At 34.0% G+C, this 26,588-nt stretch overlaps 1 protein-coding gene across 8 annotated transcripts in view; it reads left to right on the plus strand.

Moving 5' to 3' along the window:
- Positions 1-26,588, plus strand: part of PRPF40A (pre-mRNA processing factor 40 homolog A) — a 54,058-nt gene that overhangs the window by 20,424 nt on the left and 7,046 nt on the right. For 4 of the 8 annotated variants that reach the window (XM_068545102.1, XM_068545103.1, XM_068545106.1 and 1 more), the window contains exons 6-16: positions 11,138-11,248; positions 12,627-12,747; positions 12,981-13,034; positions 14,628-14,652; positions 15,313-15,684; positions 18,146-18,254; positions 18,749-18,813; positions 19,176-19,340; positions 20,399-20,507; positions 21,366-21,516; positions 22,500-22,633. In XM_068545102.1, the coding sequence (XP_068401203.1) occupies positions 11,138-11,248; positions 12,627-12,747; positions 12,981-13,034; positions 14,628-14,652; positions 15,313-15,684; positions 18,146-18,254; positions 18,749-18,813; positions 19,176-19,340; positions 20,399-20,507; positions 21,366-21,516; positions 22,500-22,633 (1,416 nt within the window). The remainder of the gene's footprint in view (positions 1-11,137; positions 11,249-12,626; positions 12,748-12,980; positions 13,035-14,627; positions 14,653-15,312; positions 15,685-18,145; positions 18,255-18,748; positions 18,814-19,175; positions 19,341-20,398; positions 20,508-21,365; positions 21,517-22,499; positions 22,634-26,588) is intronic. The other 4 variants (XM_068545104.1, XM_068545105.1, XM_068545108.1 and 1 more) reach the window with 1 other exon arrangement.

A 26,588-nucleotide genomic window follows, 5' to 3' on the forward strand; every position in this document is an offset into this window, starting at 1 on the left:
TGGATTATTTGTGGTATTTTGCTGTTGATTTGTAGGAGTTTCTTATATATTGTGGATATTAACCCCTTATCAGATATATGGTTTGCAAATATTTTCTTCCATTTCAGAGGTTATATTTTCACTCTGTTTACTGTGTGGAAGCTTTTCAGTTTGATGTAGTCCCACTTGCTTTCTATTCCTGAACATGAGGAACTAGTTCAGAATTACTTTAACTTCCTTTTAGACTCCCTTACAATGAGTGGTGGTTTAAGGATAGCAAAACATGGTTCTAACCAGAACTCTAATGAACATTCTGTGTAATTCAGGCTATGAATATGTACCTGGCAAGAGAAATTCCTGTGTATTTAATCTGTGGTCAAGCAGATCCAAGAGAGCCACTTCCCTAGGTTTCCTCTGCTGTCCTCGCCATTCTTTTTGCCTTCTGGAGTCAAAAATTCAGGTATTAGTTGCCTTGACATTTATTAGAAGAAATTGACTGTTTGGATCTCTCTAATCAGTCATTCTGACAGGCTTTCTAAACAGAAATAGCTTTTTCTGCATAGCACCTGCTGCCAGTGCTCTGCAGGTTGAGGTGCTTACTACAGGCCTACCTCAGTTATTGGCTCAGTTCCACACCACTGCAATAAAGTGAATGTCAGTCACGAATTTTTTGGTTTCCCAGTGCATATTAAAGTTATGTTTACACTACACTGTAGTCTATTAAGTGTGCAATAGCATTATGTCTAAAAAAGCAACGTATATACCTTAATTTAAAAATACTTTATTGTGAGAAAATGCTACCAACCATCTGAGCCTTTAGCGAGTCATAATCTAAAGATTACTGATTACAGATCACTATAACAAATATGATAATGAAGAAGTTTGAAATATTGTAACGGTAACCAAAACGTAGCACAGAGGCACAAAATGAGCAAATGCTGTTGGAAAAGTGGCGCTAATAGACTTGCTCCACAGAGTGTTTCCACAAACATTCAGTTTTTTTAAAAGGCAATAATCTGCGAAACACAGTAAAGCTAAGTGCAATAATACCATGTAAATGTGTAAAGTTGCCAGATTACAGCAAATTCAAGTTTTGCTTTTTGGAGATTTCTGGAATTTTTAAAATATTTTCAATCTGTGGTTGGTTGAATCCGCTGATATGGAGGGCCAACTGCTGTAGTTCGGTCTTCTTTTAAGTCTGTTTTATGATAGAGTTTTAAATGTTCTCCATTAAAGGCTTGTGCATTCTTCATTCTGTTAGATTACAGATACTGTATAAGATTTGGAGCCATTTTGAATTTGTTGTGCTTTATGTTATCATTTTTCTATGTGCTTATCCAGCAGGCTTGCTGAACTCTTGTTGCTTAGTGAGTTTTCTGTGTAATACTACTACCCTCAAATGACAGTTTTGGCTCCTTCTCTTCTGGTCCTCATATTTGTGTCTACTATTATTGTTTCAGGCAGAACCTCTAGTGCTGTGGTGAGTGGTAGCAGTGGTAAACTGACATCTTGTCTTCTTTCCTCTCCTAAAGGGAATAAGTTTAAAATCTCTCCATTAAATATGATGTTTACTATAGTTTTTTGGTATGCAATCTGTGTTAAGTTGAAGCTTTCTTCTATTCCCGGTTTGCTAATAGTATTCAATATGTACTTATTTTTTAAATTCTTCAATGTTTTTTTCCATGTCAACTAAGATGATCATATGATATTTCTTTTCTACTCTGTTAATGTGAAAGTACGTGGATAAGTTTTCTGACATTGCCATCTTTACATCACTAACATGAACCCTAGTTATTCATTATGTGTATTTAGCGGTATGTATATGTGCATACACGTGTGTTTAATTTCTTCTGAATTTAGTTTGCTAGTATCTTTTCTAGGTTGCTTGTTTCTGGAGAATAATCTCTCTTTTCTGGTCCTTAGAACAACTTAATAAATAACTTATTTCTTAATGCTTGATAGAACACAACTAAAAACTGACCGGACCTAACACTTTTTGTTTTTAATTAAAGTATAGTTGCTGTATAATAATATATAAGTTACAGGTGTGCAATATAGTGATTTACAATTTTTAAAATTTATACTCCATTTATAGTTTTTGTAAAATATTGGCTATATTCCCCATATTGTACAATATATCTTTGTAGTATATTTTATACGAAACAGTTTGTACCTCTTAATCCCCTACACCTGTATTGACCTGCACCCTTTCCCTCTCCCCGTTGGTAACCACCAGTTTGTTCTCTGTATCTGTGAGTCTTCTTCTTCTTTGTTATATTCACTAGTTGTATTTTTTAGATTCCACACGTAAGTGATATCATACAGTATTTGTCTTTCTCTGTCTTTCTTGATTACTTACTCTCTTGCTCTTTTTCTAGCATCTTGAGTCCTTAGCTCACTGGTTTTCAGACATCCTTAACTGTGCTGCTTAAGTTTTTTTTTTTTTATTTTAATAAACTTATTTATGTATGTATGGCTCTGTTGGGTCTTTGTTGCTGCGTGCAGGCTTTCTCTAGTTGCGGCGAGCAGGGGCTCCTCTTCGTTGCGGTGCGTGGGCTTCTCATTGCGGTGGCTTCTCTTGCTGAGGAGCACAGGCTCTAGGTGCACGGGCTTCAGTAGTTGTGGCACACAGGCTTAGTAGTTGTGGCACACGGGCTTAGTTGCTCTGTGGCATGTGGGATCTTCTTGGACCAGGGATCGAACCTGTGTCCCCTGCATTGCTAGGCGGATTCTTAACCACTGCTCCACCAGGGAAGTCCCAGCAGGCAGATTCTTAACCATGGCGCCCCCAGGGAAGTCCCTTAAGTTTTGACATAAAGAATTTTTGTTGTCATTCAGCTCTCAATATCTTGTTTTCTTTTTCCTCATTTGATTTCTTTTTTTATTAGGTATTAAGTGGTTGGTTTTTTTGGTTTCCAGATGTCAGATTTTTTTTTTTTCCCGAATTGAATTTTTTTTTTTTTTTTTTAGAGAAATTTTAGATTGAGTGCAAAGTAGAGAGTTCCCAATACCCCCTATCCCACATACATACAGCATTCCCTTCTATCAACATCTCTCCCCAGAGTGGTACATTTACTACAGTTGATGAACATACATTGACACATCATTATCACCCAAAGTCCAGTTTGCATTAGTGTTCACTCTTGGTGTTATGCATTCTATGAGTTTGACAAATGTTTAGTGACGTGTATCCCTCATGATAGTGTCATACAGAATAGTTTCACTGCACTAAAAGTCCTCTGTGCTCTGTCTCTTCATCCCTCTCCGCATCTCCACCCACAACCCCTGCAGCCACTGGTCTTTTTACTGTCTCCATAGTTTTACCTTTTCCTGATGTCATATAGTTAGAATCATACAGTATGTGACCCTTTCAGATTGGCTTCATTCACTTAATTTTCCTCCATTTCTTTTCTTTGATAGCTCATTTCTTTTTAGCACTGAATAACAAAATAATTATAATAGAGGTGAATAATATTTTGTTGTCTGGACATGCCACAGTTTGTTTATCCATTCAGCTACTAAAAGACATTTTGGTTGCTTTTAGGTTTTAGCAATTATGACTAAAGCTGTTAAAAACATACAGGTTTTTGTGTGGACTTAAGTTTTCAACGCATTTGGGTAAACATAAAGGAGCACGATTGCTTGATCATATAGTAATAGTATATTTACTTTTGTAAGAAACTACCAAACTGTCTTCCAAAGTGGCTGTACCATTTTGACTTCCCACCAGCAATGAATGAGAGTTCCTGTCGCTTCACATCCTCACTAACATTTGGTATTGTCGCTGTTGTAGATTTTTTTGCGTTTTAATAGGTATGTGGTGCATCTCATTTTAATTTGCAACTCTGTAATAGTGTATGATGTTGAGCATCTTTTCATATGCTTACTTGTATCTATGTCTTTTTTTGTTGAGGTGCCCAGATTTTTTACTCTTTTTACAGATTTAATTTTATTTATTTTTGGCAACGTTGGGTATTTGTTGCTGCGCGCAGGCTTTCTCTAGTTGTGTCTAGCGGGGGCTACTCGCTACTCTTCATTGCAGTGTGCGGACCTCTCCTTGCAGTGGCTTCTCCTGTTGCGGAGCACCGCCTCAAGGCACACAGGCTTCAGTAGTTGTGGCTCACGGGGTCTAGAGCGCAGGCTCAGCAGTTGTGGTGCATGGGCCTAGTTGCTCTCTGGCATGTGGGATCCTCCCAGACCAGGGACAGGCGGACCCTTATGCACTGCACCACCAGGGAAGTCCCTACTCATTTTTCTTAATGATAAGTTTAAAGAGTTTTTATATATTTTGGTTAACAGTACTTTAACAGATGTGTCTTTTGCAAATAATTTCTGTTTGTGGCTTTTTGTGTTCTTTCAACTGCATTTGGCAGAGCAGAGGTTTTTAATTTTAATTAAGTCCATCCTATCAATTGTTTCTTTCATTGATCATGCCTTTGAGAGACTTATTTTTTTATAAGGTATACCTTTTTGCATTATGATCAGAAAGCACAGTCTATATATAAGATGTTGATTCTTTGCAGTTTATTAAAGCTTCCTTTATGTTCTATGTCAAGACCAATTTTAGGATTTTTTTTTTTTAATTTTATTTATTTATTTATTTATGGCTGTGTTGGGTCTTCGTTTCTGTGCGAGGGCTTTCTCTAGTTGCAGCAAGTGGGGGCCACTCTTCATCGCGGTGCGCGGGCCTCTCACTATCGCGGCCTCTCTTGTTGCGGAGCACAGGCTCCAGACGCGCAGGCTCAGCAATTGTGGGTCACGGGCCTAGTCGCTCTGCGGCATGTGGGATCTTCCCAGACCAGGGCTCGAACCCGTGTCCCCTGCGTTGGCAGGCAGATTCTCAACCACTGTGCCACCAGGGAAGCCCCAATTTTAGGAGTTTTTTGTGCTGATAATTTAAAGTTATTTTGTTTTTCTGTATCTTGGCATACCTTTCATCTAAGGAGAGGGGTATATTAAAATCTTTAACTTGAAGAGTGGGTCATCTTTTTCTCCCATATTTTTCTGTTTTTGCTCTGTATTTCAAGGCTCAGTTGCAAATAAATGCATATATGTTGAGGATAATTTCTTTATCTGTTAACTCTTTATCAATATACAACCCCTCTTTCTATTTAGGTGGGACAGATAGTTATTATAGTTATTTTTATTTCTTTTTACCTTGTAAAAACTTGTTATATTGTAAATAGAATATTTTTCCCATTTTTATTACAAGTTAGTTATTGTCATTCAAAAATTTTTGTTTATTTATCTTATAGCCAGCTAGATTACCAGAGGCACTGGATAATTAGTTGTTGGGGTTTTTTTTATTTGAGTCTTTAGCAGTAAAGACAAGAGAATTTATCTCATTCCCAATCTTAATACCAGTCATTAATTTTATTGCCATAGTGTATTTGTCGAATTATAGTGATTGCAGACTTATGTTTTGGTCATGATTTTAATGGAAGTGGCTTTAGAATAATTTTTATTGGTCTTTGCTAAACTATCATTTAAATGTTTTTCTCTTTATTATTGTATTATTTGAGGATTTTTTGTTTTTATTTTTTGAAGACTTATGAATTGTCATGATATTCAGTATGTAATTTGATCGTACCAAGTCTATTAGTGTGATCATGTGGTGTTTTCTTTTTTCAATTTGTTAATAGAAATACTTTCTTTTATAGATATCCCAATATTGAACTACCCTTGCACTTCTACAATAAATTCTACTTTGTCAGAGTGTATATACTGAGGATTCTCTTGGCTTTTATTTAAATTCGTAACATTTATATTTATAAGTAACATTGCCTGCTTTTCTTTTTTTGATACCTTTTCTGTTGAGTTTTGTAACTGATAAAGAGCTTTTCATCTCTTTCTATGATCTGAAGTAATATTGTAATCCTCTGTTCTTTAAAGGTTGCATAAGGTTCTACTATAAAATCATCTGGTTAGGTATCTTTCAATTGCGTCTATGGTAATTGGAATATTCAAGTGTGACGTGTTTCTTCTGGGTGAATTTTGATGAAGTAGTTTGGGAGGAAATCATTTCCTCGAAGTTTTGAAATTGGTTGTGAATCTGTTCTATGTCTGTGGTTATTTTCCTTTAGAGTAGTGAGGGGATTTTTCTGTCTATCTTAGTGTTTGGATTTAGTCATTTTTTTCTCTTTCAGTTTTGTTCAGTTGAGCTTATACATTGTATAAATGTTTACATTTTGAGTTTGAATGTACTGAATTAATTCACAACCCAATGGTTGACTAGCTTTTTTGAATCTGAAAAGTATATTAGCTCTCTTGATAATTGCTCTCTTGATAATTATATATGTGCATTTGTTTTCCTTATACCCAGGTTTTTGTTTTTGGGGTTTGTTTTGTTTTGTTTTTGCCTTTCAGATACTTTCAGTATGTATTGTGCTGCTACATCATTTGTTACAGCGTTTTGCTTTTTTTATTTAGTGCTGCATCTTAGACATTTTCCATTATATTAAAAATAGACCTGTATAAGAGAGTTTGTAGTGTGAATGGACCGTAAGTGAACTGTCATTGGGGGTTATTGATTTATCTCTAACTTGTCACCACTATTAGTAATCTGGTAGAGACTATCCTTGTACAGTCTTTGCAGCTATACAAATGGGATTTTGTAGAGTGAAACTTCAGGATCAAGAGATTATGTTTGCATTTTTGATTTGATAAGAACTACTAAATTGACCTTCAGAGAAATAATACTAATTCTATTCCCAACAGTAGCATAAGAGTACCCTTTTCTTCACACCCTTTTAACATTGCATACCGCTGCTCTTTGTCATTCATCTGATGAGCAGAACGTTTTCATTTTAATGTGCACTTTCTTCATTTACTAATGAAGTTGAACATCCAATTATGTTATCTGTATTGAGTTCTGTTAGTGGCCATGTTTATATTTCCATTAGAATGTCTTTTCTTATTGATGGTAACAGAGTTTTGTATGTTAAGGGCAATGATTTTTTAATCCCTTGTTTTGTAAATATATACTTCCAGTTTATAGTTTGTAAAAATGTTTACTTTTGGTTGATTGTCCAGAACTGCCATTTGTGTCATCAGTTTTTTATTAGTACAATAAGTGTGTCAGTAAGAAAATAGTTTCGGGAATGGTGTCATCTGTGATGAAAGTGCGGAGTAATACTAAGGCTCCAAAGCAATGAATATCTTAATAACTCCTGCAGTGCCCCAAAGCAACTAACCTTAAGGTTAAAAGTAATGTCCTGGCTTTAGCTCATTTAGAATATACATTTGTCTTTGTTAGGTTTTTCCCAGTTTTGCAAAGGCAGTCTAAGTCTTTGATAGGTAGCATTTGCTTACTGCTCTAGAGAGGTCTTATGTTTAAAAAAAAAAATAGTAATTTTGTAGGAAAATAAGTCTTATTAATAGACTATGCTAATATGACTATCAGTATTAATAACTACTTGCATAGGTCATATTTTATACTATGTAGATAACTCTCCAGTTGTTAATTGTTGATATATTCTTTATGCCACTCTTCATCTTAAACTCAACATTCAGATACATTTGTTCTTAAATTTTTCTTTTAAAATATTAATTATTAGTTTTGGCCAGAAGCAAGACATATTATAATTTTACTTTATGTTGCAGATCAGATATTTCTAAGGAAAAAGAGTGAAAAATTTATCAGATAAATTACTTTTCCACTCCAAAATTGACTTTTATAAGTGAATTTGATGTATTGCTTAAGACATTTGTACAGAATTTATATTCCTGTCTGAAATGATTTCATTTCTATTGATGCAAACAGTTGGAGCCTTGATCCATAGTAGGACCTTAGTTTGGGCTAGGACAATGTTGTAATGAACTTAAGCTAGCTATGTTACCATGGTCATGTTACTTTACTTTCTTGTGCTCCATTTTCTCTTTATAAAGTGGGGATAATAAATGGTACCTGTCTCATAGGGTTATTAAAAGAATTAACTGATAATTGATGCACAGCAATTAGTACAGGGCTTAATACTAAGTAGTTGGCCAGAATTCATCTGTTCTTATTGATAATTAGACTGTCCCTGAATACAAGCTTGAAACAGTATTTCAGGGTGGGTAAAATGTGTTTTTTTAGAGGCAGAAATTACTGAATTGTTCTAATTTTATCATTTATTTCCTGAATCACTATGAGCAAGTTGTTAACCCTCCTAAGCCTTGATTTTTTAATTTGTAAAATGCGGATAATGGTCTTACCTGCTTTGTAGTACAGTTGTAAAATTCAAATAAAGTAATAGGTAGTGAATACTAAATTGCTTACTATTTGTTTTACTAGTTTGTATACTTCTCTTCTCGTTTTTGGTCAAGTGTACATAGTCCCTTTCTTTTTCATTCCATTATCTCATATGTTTATTTCTGGTGAACTTCCTCTTTCCTTGATGCCTTTAGCAAATGTGACTTGGGAAGTTTAAATATAATTTTGGAACTTATAGATTTCTTCTTAGTGCAATCCTGAGTTGGTACTGAGTTCATTTTTTTTTTAATAAGAAATGCAGACCTCTTTATCTATCTTAATAACATCACTTAATTTATGAAATAAAGCATTATGCATACAATTGAAGAAGCTTCCATATATGTCTCTTACTGCACCACTTTTTCATTATAAGATGTTAAAATAGGTGAATAACAGCAAGCTAAATATTTTTCAGCAGTTACTTAATGTTTGCTCCAGAGAGATTATAGTTGTCATATTCTGCAGAGGTACTAGAACAAGTTAAGGAATTTAAATACACCTTTGGAATTATCTAATCATCCTTGTACATCATTCAGAAATCTGTTCTGTAAGATTCTGTAAGTGGTCGTGTCAGACTATTTACAGAATGGTCTTAACAAATCTCTATAGGAAGGGCCATTTTGTATTAAACAACCCAAATTTGGTCAAGTTCTTTTCTGTGAATTCTAATGGCGTCTGTAATTCCTTCACTTAACTCTAGTTCTTTTTTCAGAAATTACAGAAAATAATCATCTTACCTCATCTACTTTTGTTAAAATTACATTGATTTATGTCCTCCTTAAGTCGTCTATTCTTGTTCTCCATCCCCACAATTTGCAAATGTTCCTTATATAGTTTTCAATTAGCATATTTCAACATTTAACACATCTGAAATTGGAATGCATTCTATCATCCATGATGTCCTATGATCTTCATTCTCCAGGCAGCAGTTATCACCTAGTTGTGCATGACTGAACAGTAAAAGTGCCAACATCAGAAGACTGAATGTCAGTGGTTTGCAAGAAAATCCTAGAAATAATGGCACAACACTCTTTTATCAGCTAGGAATAAAATGATTATGTGAGAGAGTAGGAAAAGCGATGAATCACATGTGTTTAGCCACATTCCCAAAGCAGAAATCAGAAGTAGATCTGCTCCATTACTCAGTAAAGTTGATAGGGAGGGAAGAAAGGTAAGCCAGTTTTAAATAGGTAAGGAGAAAGTTAAGAACCAGTAGCAGTGGTTTTCAGTTATTTTATGGCTTGTTTCGTTTTGCTTTTAAGAAATGCTGCATTATTAGTAGGATTCTTGGTACGCAACAGGGGATGGATGGTATTGTGTGGAAATATAAAGGACATTAGCAACTTGGATACAATAAGGGGTCTGAGTGTAAAGTTTAAGGATTAGATTAATTATTTTATTTGCCTATTTTCCTTTTTATGTATACATAGGAGTGATAGGGGATAAAACCTAAGTCTAATAAGTAAGAATAAGTCCTTTCAAAAAGTTTAACGTAGATCTGAGTGATAAAAAATGTGATGGTTTGACAGTGATTTTACCTTTTCTTCCTTAGAGGAATGTACAACAATCTTTTGTTTTAGATTTGAAGAAATTTGGTATAGATCATTTTTATAACCCTTTTTTGAGCATACTTTAGTCTGAAAAATCTGCTGCCCAGAAGTGGGCTTAGTACCTTTGATCTCATCCAGTAATTCATTCATTCATGATTCTTTGTAAAACTGCTTTTTAAAAACCACTTTATTAAGGTATGATTGACATATGAAAAGCTGTACATACTAAATGTGTATGACTGGATGATTTGAGGAATAAATACACATCCATGAAACTATCACCAAGACCATAGACATCTATCATCTCTCAAAGGTTCCTCCCAACCCCTTTTATTATTATTATTATTGTGTTTGTGCACGTGTATATATGGTGACCTTATAAAACTCTTAACCAACCTTTTATTTATTTATTTTCTTTATTTTTTTGGCTGCGTCAGGTCTTCGTTGTGGCGCGTGGGTTTCTCTCTAGTTGTGGTGCGTGGGCCTCCCTCTAGTTGTGCTGTGTGGGCTCTGTAGTTTGCAGCATGTAGGCTCTTTAGTTGTGGCCTGCGGGCTTAGTTTGCCCTGCAGCATGTGGGATCTTAGTTCCCTGACCAAAGATAGAACCTGTGTCCCCTGCATTGGAAGGCAGATTCTTTACCACTGGACCACCAGGGAAGCCCCTTAAGCAACCTTTATTTGAGCTATCATGTCTGTTGATACTTGAGGTCTTACTAACGACTTTTGGTAGTTTCTTAGTAGTTCTTTTGGACCCCATTAGTGGATTTATATTCTGTATCAAACTAGTTTCATGTAAAACTTTATCTTACTCATCTTGTGTTGAGGCATTTGTATTCACATTTTATCCCTGTTAAATTTCACCTTGTTGATTATTAAGTTCTGATTGTCATGCAAAGGCATCCTTTCTAATTTTGATGCCTGCATCTTTATGGCATGTCAGTTTAGAACTTTGTCCAACTTGATGTAAATATTCTTTGGGTTAGAGTTGTTGAGCTCATGATCAATCCACCTATACTACATTAGCATCTCGTTCATATATTCTTTTTTATCCACAAGGCATAGATTTGTGTTGCTGAAAGATTTTCTTATGTGTAGTAGTTATAAGCAGTCATATCCTTATAATTCTGAGACTGTAGAATGGAGAGAGATCCTAAAACCTGAACTGATCCATGCTGCTTTTGAGGTACTTTAAAAATATTCTATTTTCAGTTACCTCCCTACTTGCATTGATCAGTTATTCTAAATAACTGTCAAAAGTATGCCCATTTTATACTTTTAATTTCTTCATATATTGCTTTGAAACTAATGATACTGATATTTACTGTCAATGGCACTGTTAAATAATTTAAATCTTTTTATAATTATTTTTCTTTAGAAATCAATGTGGACTGAACATAAATCACCTGATGGAAGGACCTACTACTATAATACTGAAACAAAACAGTCTACTTGGGAGAAACCAGATGATCTTAAAACTCCTGCTGAGGTAAAAGTTTGAGGACTGGAATTTAGAGATTAAATAGATTGGGTCTTTTTTTTTTTTTTTTAGGATTTTGGTGGGTATTTGGCTTTCCAAAGAATAATACTACTTATATCAGAAAAGGATGCTACAAAGGCATTCAGAGGAGAAAAGGGTTTTTACAGTCACACCAATCAGCAAAAAGACAAAATTCATTCCCTTCTATAGGCAGACCAATTTTGTTTACTGATATTTACCCCTGCTCAGGAACCTTTGTCAGGTGGTATCAATTTAAGAAACGTATTTAAAGAATAAATTGGAAGAAAAAAATACTCTCTCTCTGCTTGCCCTTTATTTGTTTTCCTCTTTATAGCAAACCTGAGTGATTTCAGATATCTTCTACTGGGTTCTTACATTTTTCCAGTGGGGCTAGGATAATGGAGATGAAGTTAAATTACAAATACAAATACTTCCATCTTTTAGAATGGGAAATTGTCTCTTTGGAAAATATCCCCCCCAGCAAAAGTATGTATATTTCATTTTATGTTGTAAATTTTACCATTCAAAATATACAGATATGAAAATAAGATTGAAGGAATAAACTAAGTAAGCAATATTACCTGTGGTTTAATAAGGAAGTCTGGAGTCCTAAGTAAGAGCTGATCTGGCATTTCAAAGCTATACTTGAAGGTTTTTCCTAGTAGGCAGCATATTCTTTTTTTTCCTCCTCTTAATTAAGAATTTGAGGAGGTAAAAATATTTTCCAGGCCACCACACTAATTATAGAACAGCAGTACTTGGGAGGGGAAGTTGGCAGACGATAAAATTTTTTATTTATCCCAATACTGACATAGATATTTGCCCAAGACACTGATTAAACTTGAGTTTTCAGTAGCATTCTCATTCCACCCTAACAGGTTCTGTATATTAGGTTTTAAGTATATCATACTTATAGTGCTTCCTTACATAAGGTAGTTCACATAGGTTTGTAATAAATTGCTTGTGAAACTGAAATCTAAGCATAACCAAATCAGATTTTGGTTTCTCCCAAATTTTATGTTTTTCCTACTTGTATTAGTATTTGAGAAGCCTGTTTGTGAAATATGGATGGTGATTTTTACCTATGGTGGGATGTAAATGGCAAGAGCACATAGGATTTGAAATTCATATAGACCTGGTTTTGAATCTTATCTTTGCCCCTTAATAGGTACATTACCTTAGACAAACATAATATATTCAAATAACTTAACATTAGTTAGTAAGTATCCTATAGTTGGTAGCTTATATTACCATCTCGCAAGCTTTAGAATTGTATGGGTTGATAATATCTAGTAAAAACAGTGATGTGAATGATGAAAGATGCTAAGTATATTACTATTAACTGAAGGTTTTTATTTTGCTTTAGCAACTTTTATCTAAATGCCCTTGGAAGGAGTACAAATCTGACTCTGGAAAGCCTTACTATTACAATTCTCAAACAAAAGAATCCCGCTGGGCGAAACCTAAAGAACTTGAAGATCTTGAAGGTAAAACAGGGAAAGATAATTTTTAATGTTACTTTTTTATGTATATATGCCATTCACATTGGAACAGTCCTTCATAAATAGGATTGTTCAAAGGCGTTATATTTTTTAATTAAGTGATTAGAACGTTTTAAATGGTGTAACAGTTTTATGGGCTCTTATTTTCTTGTTGCTCTAGAACTCAGTTCTATAGATTTTAAATAGATTTTTATTTGATTTGATTCCACTGAAACTAGGATACCAGAATACCATTGTTGCTGGAAGTCTTATTACAAAATCAAACCTGCATGGTGAGCTGCTTTGATAATTCATTTTCTGTCATTATTTAACATTTTAAGAGTATGTCACGAATGTTCACTAACCATAATTGGATAAATCTGCAGTGAGAAATCTCTAATTCAAAGAATTCCTTTCATTTAAGGGTTATATTATAAATGAGCTTGTAGCTTTTAACATTGTACTTTGACTTTCTTTTTTAAACAAAAAACCTCATTTACCATTGGAAAATTGAACAAAGACATCATATACGATATTTCTAAAGACAGCTATGAGTGTTGGTGCACACATGGAATATGTGACTTAACTCAGCAGATAGCAGAGAACCTTGAACTCTTAGCATTTTAAATTTTGTTAATATATTGTGAGACTCTACATTTAATGCTGATTTTATTTTAGCACAACATTGCAAAATAGCCTTTATGTTTATTATGGGAGAATTAAAGTAAATAAAATACCATGCCTCACTTACAAAAGGAGAATTTTCCAACATCCTCAACTATTCAGAATATCCCTGAGAATCTAGAAATACTACCTAATATAAAACCTAGGGCTTAAAATAGCAGGGATTCAGAGTAGGAATTGAGAATTTAGTTCTTTTACTCTTCTAATAGAATCTGGTGTCATAAACTATTGGCTTAGAAGCAACAGATTATAGGAGAATGGGGCTAATAAAGTAGTCTGCAACGTGTAACGACTTCTGACAGGAAAAGAGAGAATAAAAATTTCTTAAAGGCACTGTGGTCTTACGTTTATTTACCTTTTCCCTGTGTCACCTCATTAGCTTGGATGGTCATTATCCGAAATATTTGTTAATTCGTAATGATAACCCCTTTAGTATGTTTTGTCAGCCATACTAAACAGATTTCCTTTAAAAGGGGATAAGTGTTAAAAATATTTTCATAGAGTTAAGCTTATATTATCATTTACATGGAGCACCTCATTCCCTAATAATGCTGAATAGATGAGATATCTTTGTTACCCCTAAAGAAAAATTTATTTTAACTAGAATGAAAGCTGAAATATTGAGTGCAGATCTTTAAAGCTCAATTTATACTTCTATACTAGCATTGGCTAATAATAATATTGTAGATAGGTAGATTCTGAGTTCATTTATGTAAGAAATATCAAGCTCATTTCTGATATAACCCTATTACAAATAGTTGGTGTGTATAACTATCTATCTACCTGTCAATGCTAGTATATATGTGCTGGAATTTCATAACATACATTTGACCCCATTTTGAATTTAGTATCTTTAAAAAAAACAAAAAACAAGTAGTTTTATCCCTGGGGAAAATACTATTTTATTCCAGAATTATGCAGATACTTTCAGGGAGTTTTTGCAGTAGCCAACAGCCTTTGAGAAAGTAACACTGTTGGAAGAAGCTTTCCTAAAACTTGCTGTTATTTAAAGTTTGTTTTTATTCTTTAATTGCTGCCCTGGAATTTACAGAACCTTTGCTCTATAAATGTAGTGATTTTTTTTTTTTAAAGGGTGGTAAATCTTACTGTATAGAACTTTTATCTCCTTTTAAAGTCTGTTTTCATTGATTGTATTTAAAAAGCTATGTAGTACGTAACTGTTCTTTTTTTCTCTTTAATAGCAATGATCAAAGCTGAAGAAAGTAGGTAAGCAGTTTTGGACATCAGTACATATTTACAAATTTAGTATCTCCTATAACATCCTTGTTTTAACTGTCTGTATAAATAGTATTTTACATGGTAGGCCTGATAGTTTGATGTCTTCAGAGGATTTCGGGTAGGGAAAGAGATGTTTACTCAAGATACACACTTGATGCTTTCCTAGACAGTTATTAGAATTTGGACAGCATCCTTAACAAAAACTGTTACAGAAAAGTCCAAAATTTGATTTGAATTAATTTGGGAACGGATGAAGTATTGTATCAGTATATCTCCCTTCCTTTACTCAGGTTTTCCTTTTAATGGGTGAAATGAAATTAAAGATATAGGTCAAATTTTATGGCATAATACAATCTGATAGGACATTTTGTAAATGAAAACAGTTATTGGACTTTTGGAAATGCAGATTGTTGCATGAGTGCCTATCATACATTATCACGAATGTTTGCTGAATTAAATCAAAGTAATTCAGTTTCATACTGTGGTTTTAATCTTTTTGAATGGCTTAATAGTTCGGCAGCACTGCCGTTTTTCCCTTATACTAGTTTCTCTTATTCATTTGATTTTATGATAATTTAAAACTAACTTTATTTGGCTTTGTGATTATTCATAATGAACTGACTAGCTTTCTCTTTTTTAAATATATAGTAAACAAGAAGAGTGCACCACATCAACAGCCCCAGTTCCTACAACAGAAATTCCAACCACAATGAGCACCATGGCTGCTGCAGAAGCAGCAGCTGCTGTTGTTGCAGCAGCAGCTGCAGCAGCAGCAGCTGCAGCTGCAGCCAATGCAAGTGCTTCCACCTCTGCTTCTAGTACTGTCGGTGGAACTGTTCCAGTTGTTCCTGAGCCTGAGGTTACTTCGATTGTTGCTACTGTTGTAGATAATGAAAATACAGTAACAATTTCGACTGAAGAACAAGCACAACTTACTAGTACCCCTGCTGTTCAGGATCAAAGTGTTGAAGTGTCTAGTAATACTGGAGAAGAAACGTCTAAGCAGGAAACTGTAGCTGAGTAAGTTTAGTAACTTGTTTTCTGCAAATCAGTACCAGACTTCATTAATATAAGAAATTGCTGGTTTAGTCAGTGGCCATTAAGTGTTTAATAAAAGCTTTTTGAGAATCAAAACATAAGCCTTTAGATAATGGATAATTTTTGAGATTTTTTGTGGGGTCATGCTTTCAAACTATTGCAAAACTAATCCACACAAGTTTAGGAAGCAGAGCTGGTGATAGGGTAAGAGACAAATTTGAAGGAGTGCCAAAAACCTTAGTAATCAAAATGCAGTATTTTAAATCAAAATCAATGCAAAAATCCCATGATTAATAAAATAAAATTTTAAGTAAAGACAGGATCAGAATTACTGATTTTCTTTCTATTTCATTCTGAAATGTGGCTTACTACAGCACTGCAGGGAAGTTGCTGTAGTTCAGTATTGAACAAACAAGCAAAAATCAAGTAGACAAAAATCAAGATAACACTTAACAGTGTATAGGAAAACTGTTAGTGAGGTTAAATTGGTACAACTTTTTAATAAGGCCAAATAGCTGCATCTCTAAGTTTACAGTTTGTATGTACCCCATGATCTAGTAATATTTCATATGGCTGTGCTTTTTATAGCTATAAAAAGTAACCTTGCGCTGTGCTTCTTGATTTTAAAGATATCCACATATATTAAAAAAAATGTTAATCATGATGTCAAGATCCAAACACAATCACCCATCTTAATATTTAAGTATATTGATTTCATCTTCCTACCCCCTTTTATAAACTTTTTTGATTATTTTTAATGTTCATTTTCCAAAGTATGAAAATAGCTTTATAATTTTTTCTGATGTTTAGAAGTTCAAAAAGATATCTATATAGTATATTTGAAGGCATAAAAGAGTGACAGTTAACATTTTAATTATATCCTTCTTCCTTTTTTTGTGCATTTAAAATATGTGCATATTTTAAATTTTAAAAATATATCAGACGTCTGCATCAGTAGAGATCCATACCCTATTGTGTTGAATATTAATTATTATTTATATGATTCAACATAATATTATTTATATATACATTAAGTATTCTCCTACTGATAGACATTTAGCCCTTCTACAATAGTATTGTTTACATCTTTTCATACCTATTGTATTTTTTCACAATAACTTGTTTTTCACATTTTTAACAAGCAACTGTTTTCTGCTTCCTTTTTTGTTTCCTTATTATAGTGCTTGAGTCAGTATAATAAACTTGATTTTAATTACTTTGAACATAGATCATTTACAGCTAGTAATTTTTGGCTGTGCTCTTTACAATATTTTTGATGATTTTAAATACATATTCCAAAATAAGGTTACTTGATTCAGAGGGTATGAATTAATTGTACTTTTTATTAGTGTGTATTCCAGAATATGCATTCAGCTTAAAGGTGGGGGATGGGGTTTGTTTTTTGATTTGTCTTTTCCTGCATTCTCTTCTATAAAGGAAGAAATGTTACGATTATACAATTTTTTCGTAAAGATCCCTCAAACAAGTACAGTTGACAGTTCTTGGGTAATTCTTTCTGTTTGAGATCAGTGTTAGGCAGACTTTTTCATAAACCTTCAAAGAGTAAATACTTCTGGTTTTGTTGGTGATACAGTCTGTCACAATGACTCAATTCTGCTGTGGTAGTATGCAGTCAGCCATAATCAGTATGCAAACTCTTGAGCAGGGCCATGTTCCAGTAAAGCTGTATTTACAGAAATTGGCAGCAGGCTGGATTTGACCCATGGGTTGTAGTTTGCCAATCCCGATTTAGATTGATCTCTACATCTTTTTTATATATATATATTTTTTTTAAATTTATTTATTTATGTATTTTTGGCCGTGTTGGGTCTTCATTTCTGTGCGAGGGCTTTCTCTAGTTCTGGCAAGCGGGGGCCACTCTTCATCGCGGTGCGCGGGCCTCTTACTATCATGGCCTCTCTTGTTGCGGAGCACAGGCTCCAGACGCACAGGCTCAGTAGTTGTGGCTCACGGGCCCAGTTGCTCCGCGGCATGTGGGATCTTCCCAGACCAGGGCTCGAACCCGCGTCCCCTGCATTAGCAGGCAGATTCTCAACCACTGCGCCACCAGGGAAGCCCTCTTTTTTATATTTTATGCACACTTGTCCAAATCTTATTATTAAGACACTAAAATGAGGATGCTGAGTAAGTTTTATAAGCCATTTGAAAGTATTAACTTGTGGGCTAGTGAAACTAGTGTTGTTGTGTAAATGTTTATTTTAGCCTTTGTACAAGGTCTTAATAACCGAATGTTAGAGGAAAAAACTATATAGTACTTTTATTTCTTTATGTTGCATTAAATGTGTCTCATGGAGACTTTATTCAACTTGTCAAATAAGTTTAATTTGTTTACCTCAACAGCAAATAATAATAACACATTATTTTCCTAAATAAAGCAAGTGTTTATTTAAATTGTAAATACAATGTATAAATTTCTCTCTAGTTTTACTCCCAAAAAGGAGGAGGAAGAAAGCCAACCAGCAAAAAAAACATATACTTGGAATACAAAGGAGGAAGCAAAGCAAGCATTTAAAGAATTATTGAAGGAAAAGGTATTTATAATAGAGATTTTTATTATAAGTATCTAATAAATGAAATTATCCTTCAGTGCAGTTTGTACCTTGATGCTTTTATTAAAAATACTAATCTTATAAACGGCTGTGACTGAAAATGAACTAAAGTTGTCTTTTTTCTTTTTTTAACTTTGAGAAACTGACTTTCAACCAAAAAGAATGTGTAAGGTACTACCCAGCACATTCCACCTCAGTATTTAATAGAAGGTTTTTTATTCATAAAAATTGTTCAGTCTTCTAATCAGTAGTCTGAGGAAGAAGTATTCATGGTCTGTTTAAATTTCAGTTTTTCTTTTTAGTCTATAGATACATTACACAGATTTGCTTGCTTCAATAAATTATTTTTTAGACCTTTTTTCAAACTCCTGCAAAGGGAAGTGGTTGATGTTTGCAGTGAGTATTATACTTTGTTCCCTGTTGTATGACTTACTATATTTGTGTGAAATTTTAACTTTTCATTAAATGATTTTCAGCGGGTACCATCTAATGCTTCATGGGAGCAAGCTATGAAAATGATCATTAATGATCCACGATACAGGTAACAGTTTGATTTTTTTATTTACTTTCCACCTTGAGCAAACCAAGCCTAGAAAATTTAAATTATGTAAAATAATACAACTTTTCACTCCATGGTCTTCTGTTATTTTGGATACCAATAATAGAGTTGCTTTATGTCTGATAAGAACCAAAAAAGTTAAAAGGCTTGTCATATAGTCTGGGCACCCTGCTATAGATGTTAGAATTATTTTTAAAGTAGAAATTATTTTCTGTAATTATTTGCTATCTTTAATAACTTACTGACATTTTCTTAATTTGTGAATGAAATTTATTGTTTTTTCAAAGCACTAACATTTGATCATCTTACCTTCATTTAGTCTTATACAATATTTTTCTATTTAGTGCTTTAGCAAAGTTGAGTGAAAAAAAGCAGGCCTTTAATGCTTATAAAGTCCAGACAGAGAAAGAAGAAAAAGAAGAAGCAAGATCCAAATACAAAGAGGCTAAGGAATCCTTTCAGCGTTTTCTTGAAAATCATGAAAAAATGACTTCCACAACTAGATACAAGTAAGATTTTTACTGATCATGGTGTATGTTTACTGTACTGTTTCTGTGTCAGACTTTTTACCAAGTGCAGTAACTAATCCAGATGTTCATTAAAGCTAAATGATTGTGAATGTGACAGTTTCATAAGGTAAAAGATAAATCAGTAGTTAAATGTGGAATTTATAGACTTACTGAGTAATTAATTAGGGACTACAATAAAAAAGGGAGAAATACTTTATTTCAAAGTGAAAGCTTGACTCCTTTCTCCTTAATATAAGAATTCAAGATGCAACGGGGGGAGAGATATGGGAATATATGTTTATGTATAGCTGATTCACTTTGTTATACAGCAAAAACTAATACACCATTGTAAAGCAATTATACTCCAATACAGATGTTAAAAAAAAATTAAAAAAAAAAAAGAATTCAGATTTTTTTGTATTTGTGGAATAGAAATAGGCTATTTTCATTATGTATAGCATTTTTGAAAATTTATATTTATATAGCATTCTTATTTTTGGAATGCTTTGTTATTTAAAATTGTGAGTAATTAATTATTAACATCTTTGCAATAAGCTATTACGTTCATTTTCCCTATATGTTTTCTTACTTTCCTCACTTTTCCAGAAAAGCCTTAGTGAAGAACTCTTCCATTTCTTTCAATAGTCCGATTTTATCTGTTAACTAAATTTCTTACAGTTTATTGAAGTCTGTAATTTAGTTCCATGGGCAGTTTGGTAGTCTCTGTCGCTACCCTGAGAAATAGAGATAGTCTTAATTACAAAACATCGCTCAATTGGAATTATCTCCTCTATCTCTAAAGGAGAAATCAAGGCCTAAGCTGTTTTGTTCTTTTTCTTAATTATCCAAAAGTTTTTTTTTTTGAACCAGTGAAATCACATCTTTTTTTGAAACAAAATCAACAAAATTTATACAAAAGTTTTCTCTTATAATACAATCATGAACTTAAGAGTGGGAAAGAGTGTTCATTTGGTGGTATTAAATTTAGAATAACATTAAAATGGTTTAACATTTTTATGGTATAGTATAGAGTAACATTTAATCTTTTTAACAAATAGAAAAGCAGAGCAAATGTTTGGAGAGATGGAAGTCTGGAATGCAATATCAGAACGTGATCGTCTTGAAATCTATGAAGATGTTTTATTCTTTCTTTCAAAAAAAGAAAAGGTATTATTCACTCTTACTAGTGTTTATTGATAAAACAAGATGTTTCTTCATCCTGTTTAGGAGTTACTTTATAACATGTTCATTTTCGTTGGTTTATCTAGTTTATATGGTGCAACAGATCTATTTATTAGAAGTTACATTTAAAAACAGCTCCTATAATAATAAGTACTGATGTGAACATAGTAGGTAGAGATTTGTGCAGCTGATACTTAGATTGTCATTAATTGGCTGTCTTATGCCCACTTTGAAAAATACTTATATTTAGCTTGTTGGTTTGAAAAAATACTCAGTGTTTTTGCTTATAAGGCATTTATTTATGATTATTTTACAAGAACAGCAGTAATGTGTAATTGTTACCATTAAAATGTATTTGTAAGATAGTGTTTTAAAACACTAAAATACTATCCTACAAATACATTTAGTTTTGCTCATGTCTGTTTTGTTATGTACTAAGTTGTATGCTATCCAGTCTTCCAAGAGACTTAGAGAAATGTAAGTATTACTGACAAAAATTTGAACGTAGCTGAAAGAGGTTGAACACATTATCATTTACCTGTTGTGTGATTTGTAACTTTCGTTTAGACAGTGTCTACAATGCATAGTTGTGAGAGGAGAGATTTTGCGAGGGGGTGAGGGAGGTGGGATTCCAGCTTTAGAAGAGAGGTTAAAAAAAAAAATTGAAGGTAAGAGCCAAGCAGTTAGGCAAGAGCACTGGAAAGGTAAAGAGTGTTGATATTTAAAGTAAATGGGTAACATTTGAAATTTGGACATCAGAATGTGAAGAAACCTTCACTAATTGCAGTTTATATGCCATACTTTATTTGAAATTCAAAACATATATTCATATTTTTGATTTAGGAGCAAGCAAAGCAGTTGCGAAAGAGAAATTGGGAAGCCTTAAAAAACATACTTGACAACATGGCTAACGTGACATACTCTACTACTTGGTCTGAAGCCCAGCAGTATCTGATGGATAATCCAACTTTTGCAGAAGATGAAGAATTACAGAGTAAGAATGATGACTAAGTGGAAGGAACAGTTGTTTTAAAAGTTGTCCAGCAGCGAAGAATGGTCACTTTTTTTATGCGATCACTAACTGAATTTTACATAATTGTTTGTCCATCCTTGAAAAGCTGTTTTGTTTGTTTCCAAATAAATAGGATACTTCTTTCTAATTGAGTTTTGTGATTCAGGACAAAATATTTTCCCCAAAATCTGAAGTTAGCTTTATCAGGTATTCTTGAAATACGTTTATTAGGTCAAGCCTGAAATTGTCCTTTGCCATTTATATGTGACTTAGTGGGAACCAAATTAATAACCACATTTTACTCATGTTGTCCTCTCGAGGTAATGACTTTAGAGATATGCTTGCAAAAGGCAAAAAATGGATTAGCATTATTTTACAGTAAGCTTCCCCAAGTTCTTTTTCTGATCTACCTAGTTGCTTTTTAAATTAGAGCTTTCTTGATTATCCTTCTGAATACCATACTTCAGTAAGTTTGAGGGAGGGCCTAGAATTCTGTATTTTGAAAAACTCCTTGGGTAATTCTGATATTGCTGACAAATTTATCACAACAGTTTTATTTTCATTTTATTACTTGTGTATGTGTTGTCTCTGTTTCATCCTCGGATTCGGGGGCTGTGTTTTAATGAGGTCTTTTTGAAATTTTTCACATGGGAATTCCCTGGCGGTCCAGTGGTTAGGACTCCACGCTTCCACTGCAGGGGGCGCAACAGGTTTGATCCCTGGATCGGGGAACTGAGATCCCACAAGCTGCACAGCGTGGCCCAAAAAAAAAAAAAAAAAATTATAAATAAAAGAAAATAAATTATCCTTGAACACTTCCTATTTAGATAATTAGAAGTCATATTTGAGTTTAAATATTTTGGTAAAACGAATTTGAACTTTGTAGGGAGTTAATGCAAATAAGTAAACTGCTTTCTTTACTGATATTTGACGTTTTAATTTTTTTTAACTGAAAAAAATTCTAGACATGGATAAAGAAGATGCGTTAATTTGCTTTGAAGAACACATTCGGGCTTTAGAAAAGGAAGAAGAAGAAGAAAAACAGAAGAGTTTGCTTCGGGAAAGGAGACGACAGCGTAAAAACCGAGAATCTTTTCAGGTGATTTTAAAAGCTCTGTTTTCTAGCTTAATTGTATAATATGGTTAATGACCTGTAACTGTGATGTAAACAGTTTTGAGAATCTTGATCTCAGATCATTAACTTGGGCTCTTGCAGAGGATCCATACAAATTTAACTCTTTAAGTTCTATAGTTAGTTATGAATCCACTTAAGGAGAGTAGCTATTTCAGGCTAGGGGAACATAGAAGGCTGTAGCAGATTTGGTATTTAAAGTGAGCACTGATAGATAAGGTTTCACTTGGGACAGAGGAATAGATATCATGAGGGGAGACTGAAAATAAAATATGTGTGATGAGTTATTAGTACTAATTGACTTTTAGGTTCTTGAGAATGGTTTTGAGGATGGGCCATAATTGTTAAACACTATACAGAGGAGCTAAAATTACATGTTCTTTATATAGGCCAGTGGCTTATTTTGACCTCCAATTATCACTTCTAGTCTGTCAGTAATGGAGGCTGTCACAGAGCAATGAATTTTTGCATTTTATATTTCACCAAATTTCCATTTCAATAATAATTATAATAATAGCAGTTAGCATTGATTGCTTATTGCTATGCTTTTAAAATTTATAACCTCTTAATTTTTATGATAGCCTTATTTTATGATAGTAGGTACTATTTTTGTTATGTCTTTTTATATAGGTAAGGAAATGGGCTTAGAGAGATGAAGTGACTTGCCCAAATTCAGCTACTGAGTAGTGGAGCCAGACTTTGAATCTATGCTGTGTTTTAATTACTGGGTCTCTTTCATTAAACACTGTATTAGGGTAAGTGCTAAGTTACAGTGACTTAAATAAGAGGTTTTATTTCTTGAAAGAACAGTTGTTTTGGTTTAGGGTAGAGCACAGTGTCATCTCCTAAGGCAGTGGTTCTCAAAACTTAGCATGCATCAGAATCACTTAGAGGGCTTTTAGAAAACTCCCCATGGTGCCAAAGATCACTAATCATCTTAAATGCCACAGCCAATAGCATTATTGCAGTCTTCATTCCATAAAAACGTAACATTTACTACTCTCTATGGTTTCGTCTTAGTGGTTTCCCAAAGGATCATTCGGAGTATTGTTAAAACCAGGGACTGTTGAGCCTCACCCCCAGAATTTGATTCAGTAGGTCTCTTTTAAGTTGTGAATATACCTTTTAAAGGAAGTATAGTAGCAGAGGAAAATTACTGAGCTGAATATCTGAAGCAAAACATGCTAACACCAGTTATATCAATAGTAATCAGAAACGATGCCAGACACATAAAAGCCATATTTTAGGCTTAGCAAAAGATGCTTGTGGCCTTTATATTAGGATTTCTGATCTACGTTCTCCAGTTTCAGTATTGACATTGTACTTTCTCTTTTATTTTCTGTGACCCAGATTTCCTTATTTTTGTTGTGTTTTACCTTATAGTTCTCCTTATTTTAAACCATTGCAAAAGCTTCATAAGAGACATTAAAGCTCAGTGGTTGCAGAAGAGTATTAATCAACCTCCTGAAAATCTGTTCTCCCCTTCCTAGGCACATGGCTCCTTATTTAAAATCTAAGTTTTCTAGGCTCGTTTGTAGCTACTTGTGGTAACGTGACTAAATTTTCAGCAACTGAATGTGAAGGAGACGAGTAGAACCCCAGCATCATTTTTTAATTAATTAATTAATTTTTTCTTTTTCTTTTTTTTTTTTTTTTTTTTTTGGCTGCATTGGGTTTTCGTTGCTGTGCGCAGGCTTTCTCTAGTTACGGCAAGCGGGGGCTACTCTTCGTTGCAGTGCACAGGCTTCTCATTGCGGTGGCTTCTCTTGTTGCGGAGTACAGGCTCTAGGCGCGCGGGCTTCAGTAGTTGTGGCACGTGGGCTCAGTAGTTGTGGCGCACGGGCTTAGTTGCTCCATGGCATGTGGGATCTTCCCGGACCAGGGCTTGAACCCCTGTCCCCTGCATTGGCAGGCGGATTCTTAACCACTGGACCACGAGGGATGTCCCACATCATTGGTTTTTAAAAGAACTACCATTACAACTTCTTCTAAGCCGAAATGTGGTCATGGGGATAACATACCCTAATCATGCAGAGAAAGCTAATGGCCTCAGGCAGTTCTCTAAGTATGGGCCAGCATATCACTGTCTCTTGGAAACTTATTAGAAAGGCAAGCTCTCAGAACCCCACTGAGACCTGATGAATCAAATTTGGGGCAGGGAGGGGGACTACAATCTGTGGTTTTTTCATTTGTTTTTCATTTCTTCACATGATTCGTTGAGATACCACCTAAGGTAATTTACCAAAAGTGGCAAATGTTGAGATTCTTTATGAAATAAGACTGAAAGAATTATAGTTAGATGTAACATTTAAGGTCAGTTACTGTCGACATCTAGGGGAAGTTAAAGAGTTGCCAAATAGTTTAAAGGTAAATAGAGGCAAAATCAGACCTTTCTCTGATGTTTTGATAAGACAGTTCAAGAGTGCTCTCAGGGTTAAGAGTGTGGCTTTTCTTTGATAAGAGAGAACCAGTCAAGAGGGAGAGAAGAAAGAATTGAAGGATAGGGGTATTCTGTTTTTAAATAAAACCTTTGAAGGTTTATTCAAGCATATGTGAGTAGTTACATTATGAACCTTATATAAGGAGACAAAAAGAAGGAAGGAGATGAGGGAAAAGACATATTATTGAGTTGGCCTGAGGCAGTGAGTGGTGTTCAACTAGTGCTTTTGTTGATGGTCATGATTTGGGGAGAAGTTGCTACTAGCATCTAGTTGGGTAGAGACCAGAGGTATTGCTGAACATCGTCCAATGTACAGGACTACCCCCCCCTCCCCCCCCCGCCAAAACAAAACAAAAAAGTTTACGAGCTCCAAGATGTCATTAGTGCCAACATTGGGAGCCTTCTCCTCTAAGGGAAGGAGAGATAAACCAGCCTCAGCCATCTTTGAAGCTTGGTTTCCATCTTCTCCTCCCCTTCCCAAGGTGGGGTTAGTAAATAAAAGAGAGAAAGAGCCATACAGTTTTAGCATAATGGTTTTCAAACCTGAATTCACATAAAACTTACCTGGTGATTTTTAAGAAATAAATTACAAATATCTTTATTTTAATTCATATTTTCTTTAAAAAAATCTCAGATGATTTCTAATTTTCATTCAAGTTAGGAGATTCACTACTGAAATGGATTCAGTGTCAAAATTCTATGACTTTTATCAGCAACCTAGAAGTGAAACAAATACTAGCAAAGCAGGTATGATGAAGTAGATTTTAAGATCCTAGAGAGCATCATTGAAGATGGTTTCTAAGCTGTTTTAGGGACTCAAAAGAGGGAGTAGGTGAAGAACCTCGGTTATCACACAGCAGGGGTGGGTTGAGCTCCCATTTATGTTGAAGGGTAAGGACGAAAGGATAGAAATTAAGTTTGAGGAAAAAATTTTGGAAATAGAGACTGAATTGACATGCTTATTCCCATTTGGAGAGAAGTGGTATATTTTACATGTCTGGTGTCATTCAGGACAGTGCTACCCAATAAAAATTTGTATGCCACATACATGATTTTAATTTCTTACTAATTTAATTAATTTTAGTAACCTTTTATTTCACCCAATATATCTAAAATATTGTCTTTTAATATGCAACCAATATATTTTTTAAAATTTATTTATTTTGGTGATAAACCTTCAAAATCATTGTGTGTTATATACTGCTGGCGTTGAACAGTGCAGGTATAAGAATTTTAGGAGCAGAATTTGGCCCCTAATTTAGGGACATTTATAGAATTAAAACTCCCTAAGGATTTCAGGAAGCAGGAAATGTGGAAATTACTGAGTACTAAAGTCCCACTATGTTGCCCTGAAAGTTGGCAAATAGTAAAAAAAGGATAAAGTGAGCATATAAAAATTTAAGTTATAACAGTAATATGGAAGAAAGGAAATAGGTTTTAAAATCAGACATGGGGGTTGAGTCCTAGTTCCCCACACTATAT

Source organism: Eschrichtius robustus, chromosome 5 (assembly GCF_028021215.1).
Source record: "Eschrichtius robustus isolate mEscRob2 chromosome 5, mEscRob2.pri, whole genome shotgun sequence".
NCBI classification, from domain to species: Eukaryota; Metazoa; Chordata; class Mammalia; order Artiodactyla; family Eschrichtiidae; genus Eschrichtius; species Eschrichtius robustus.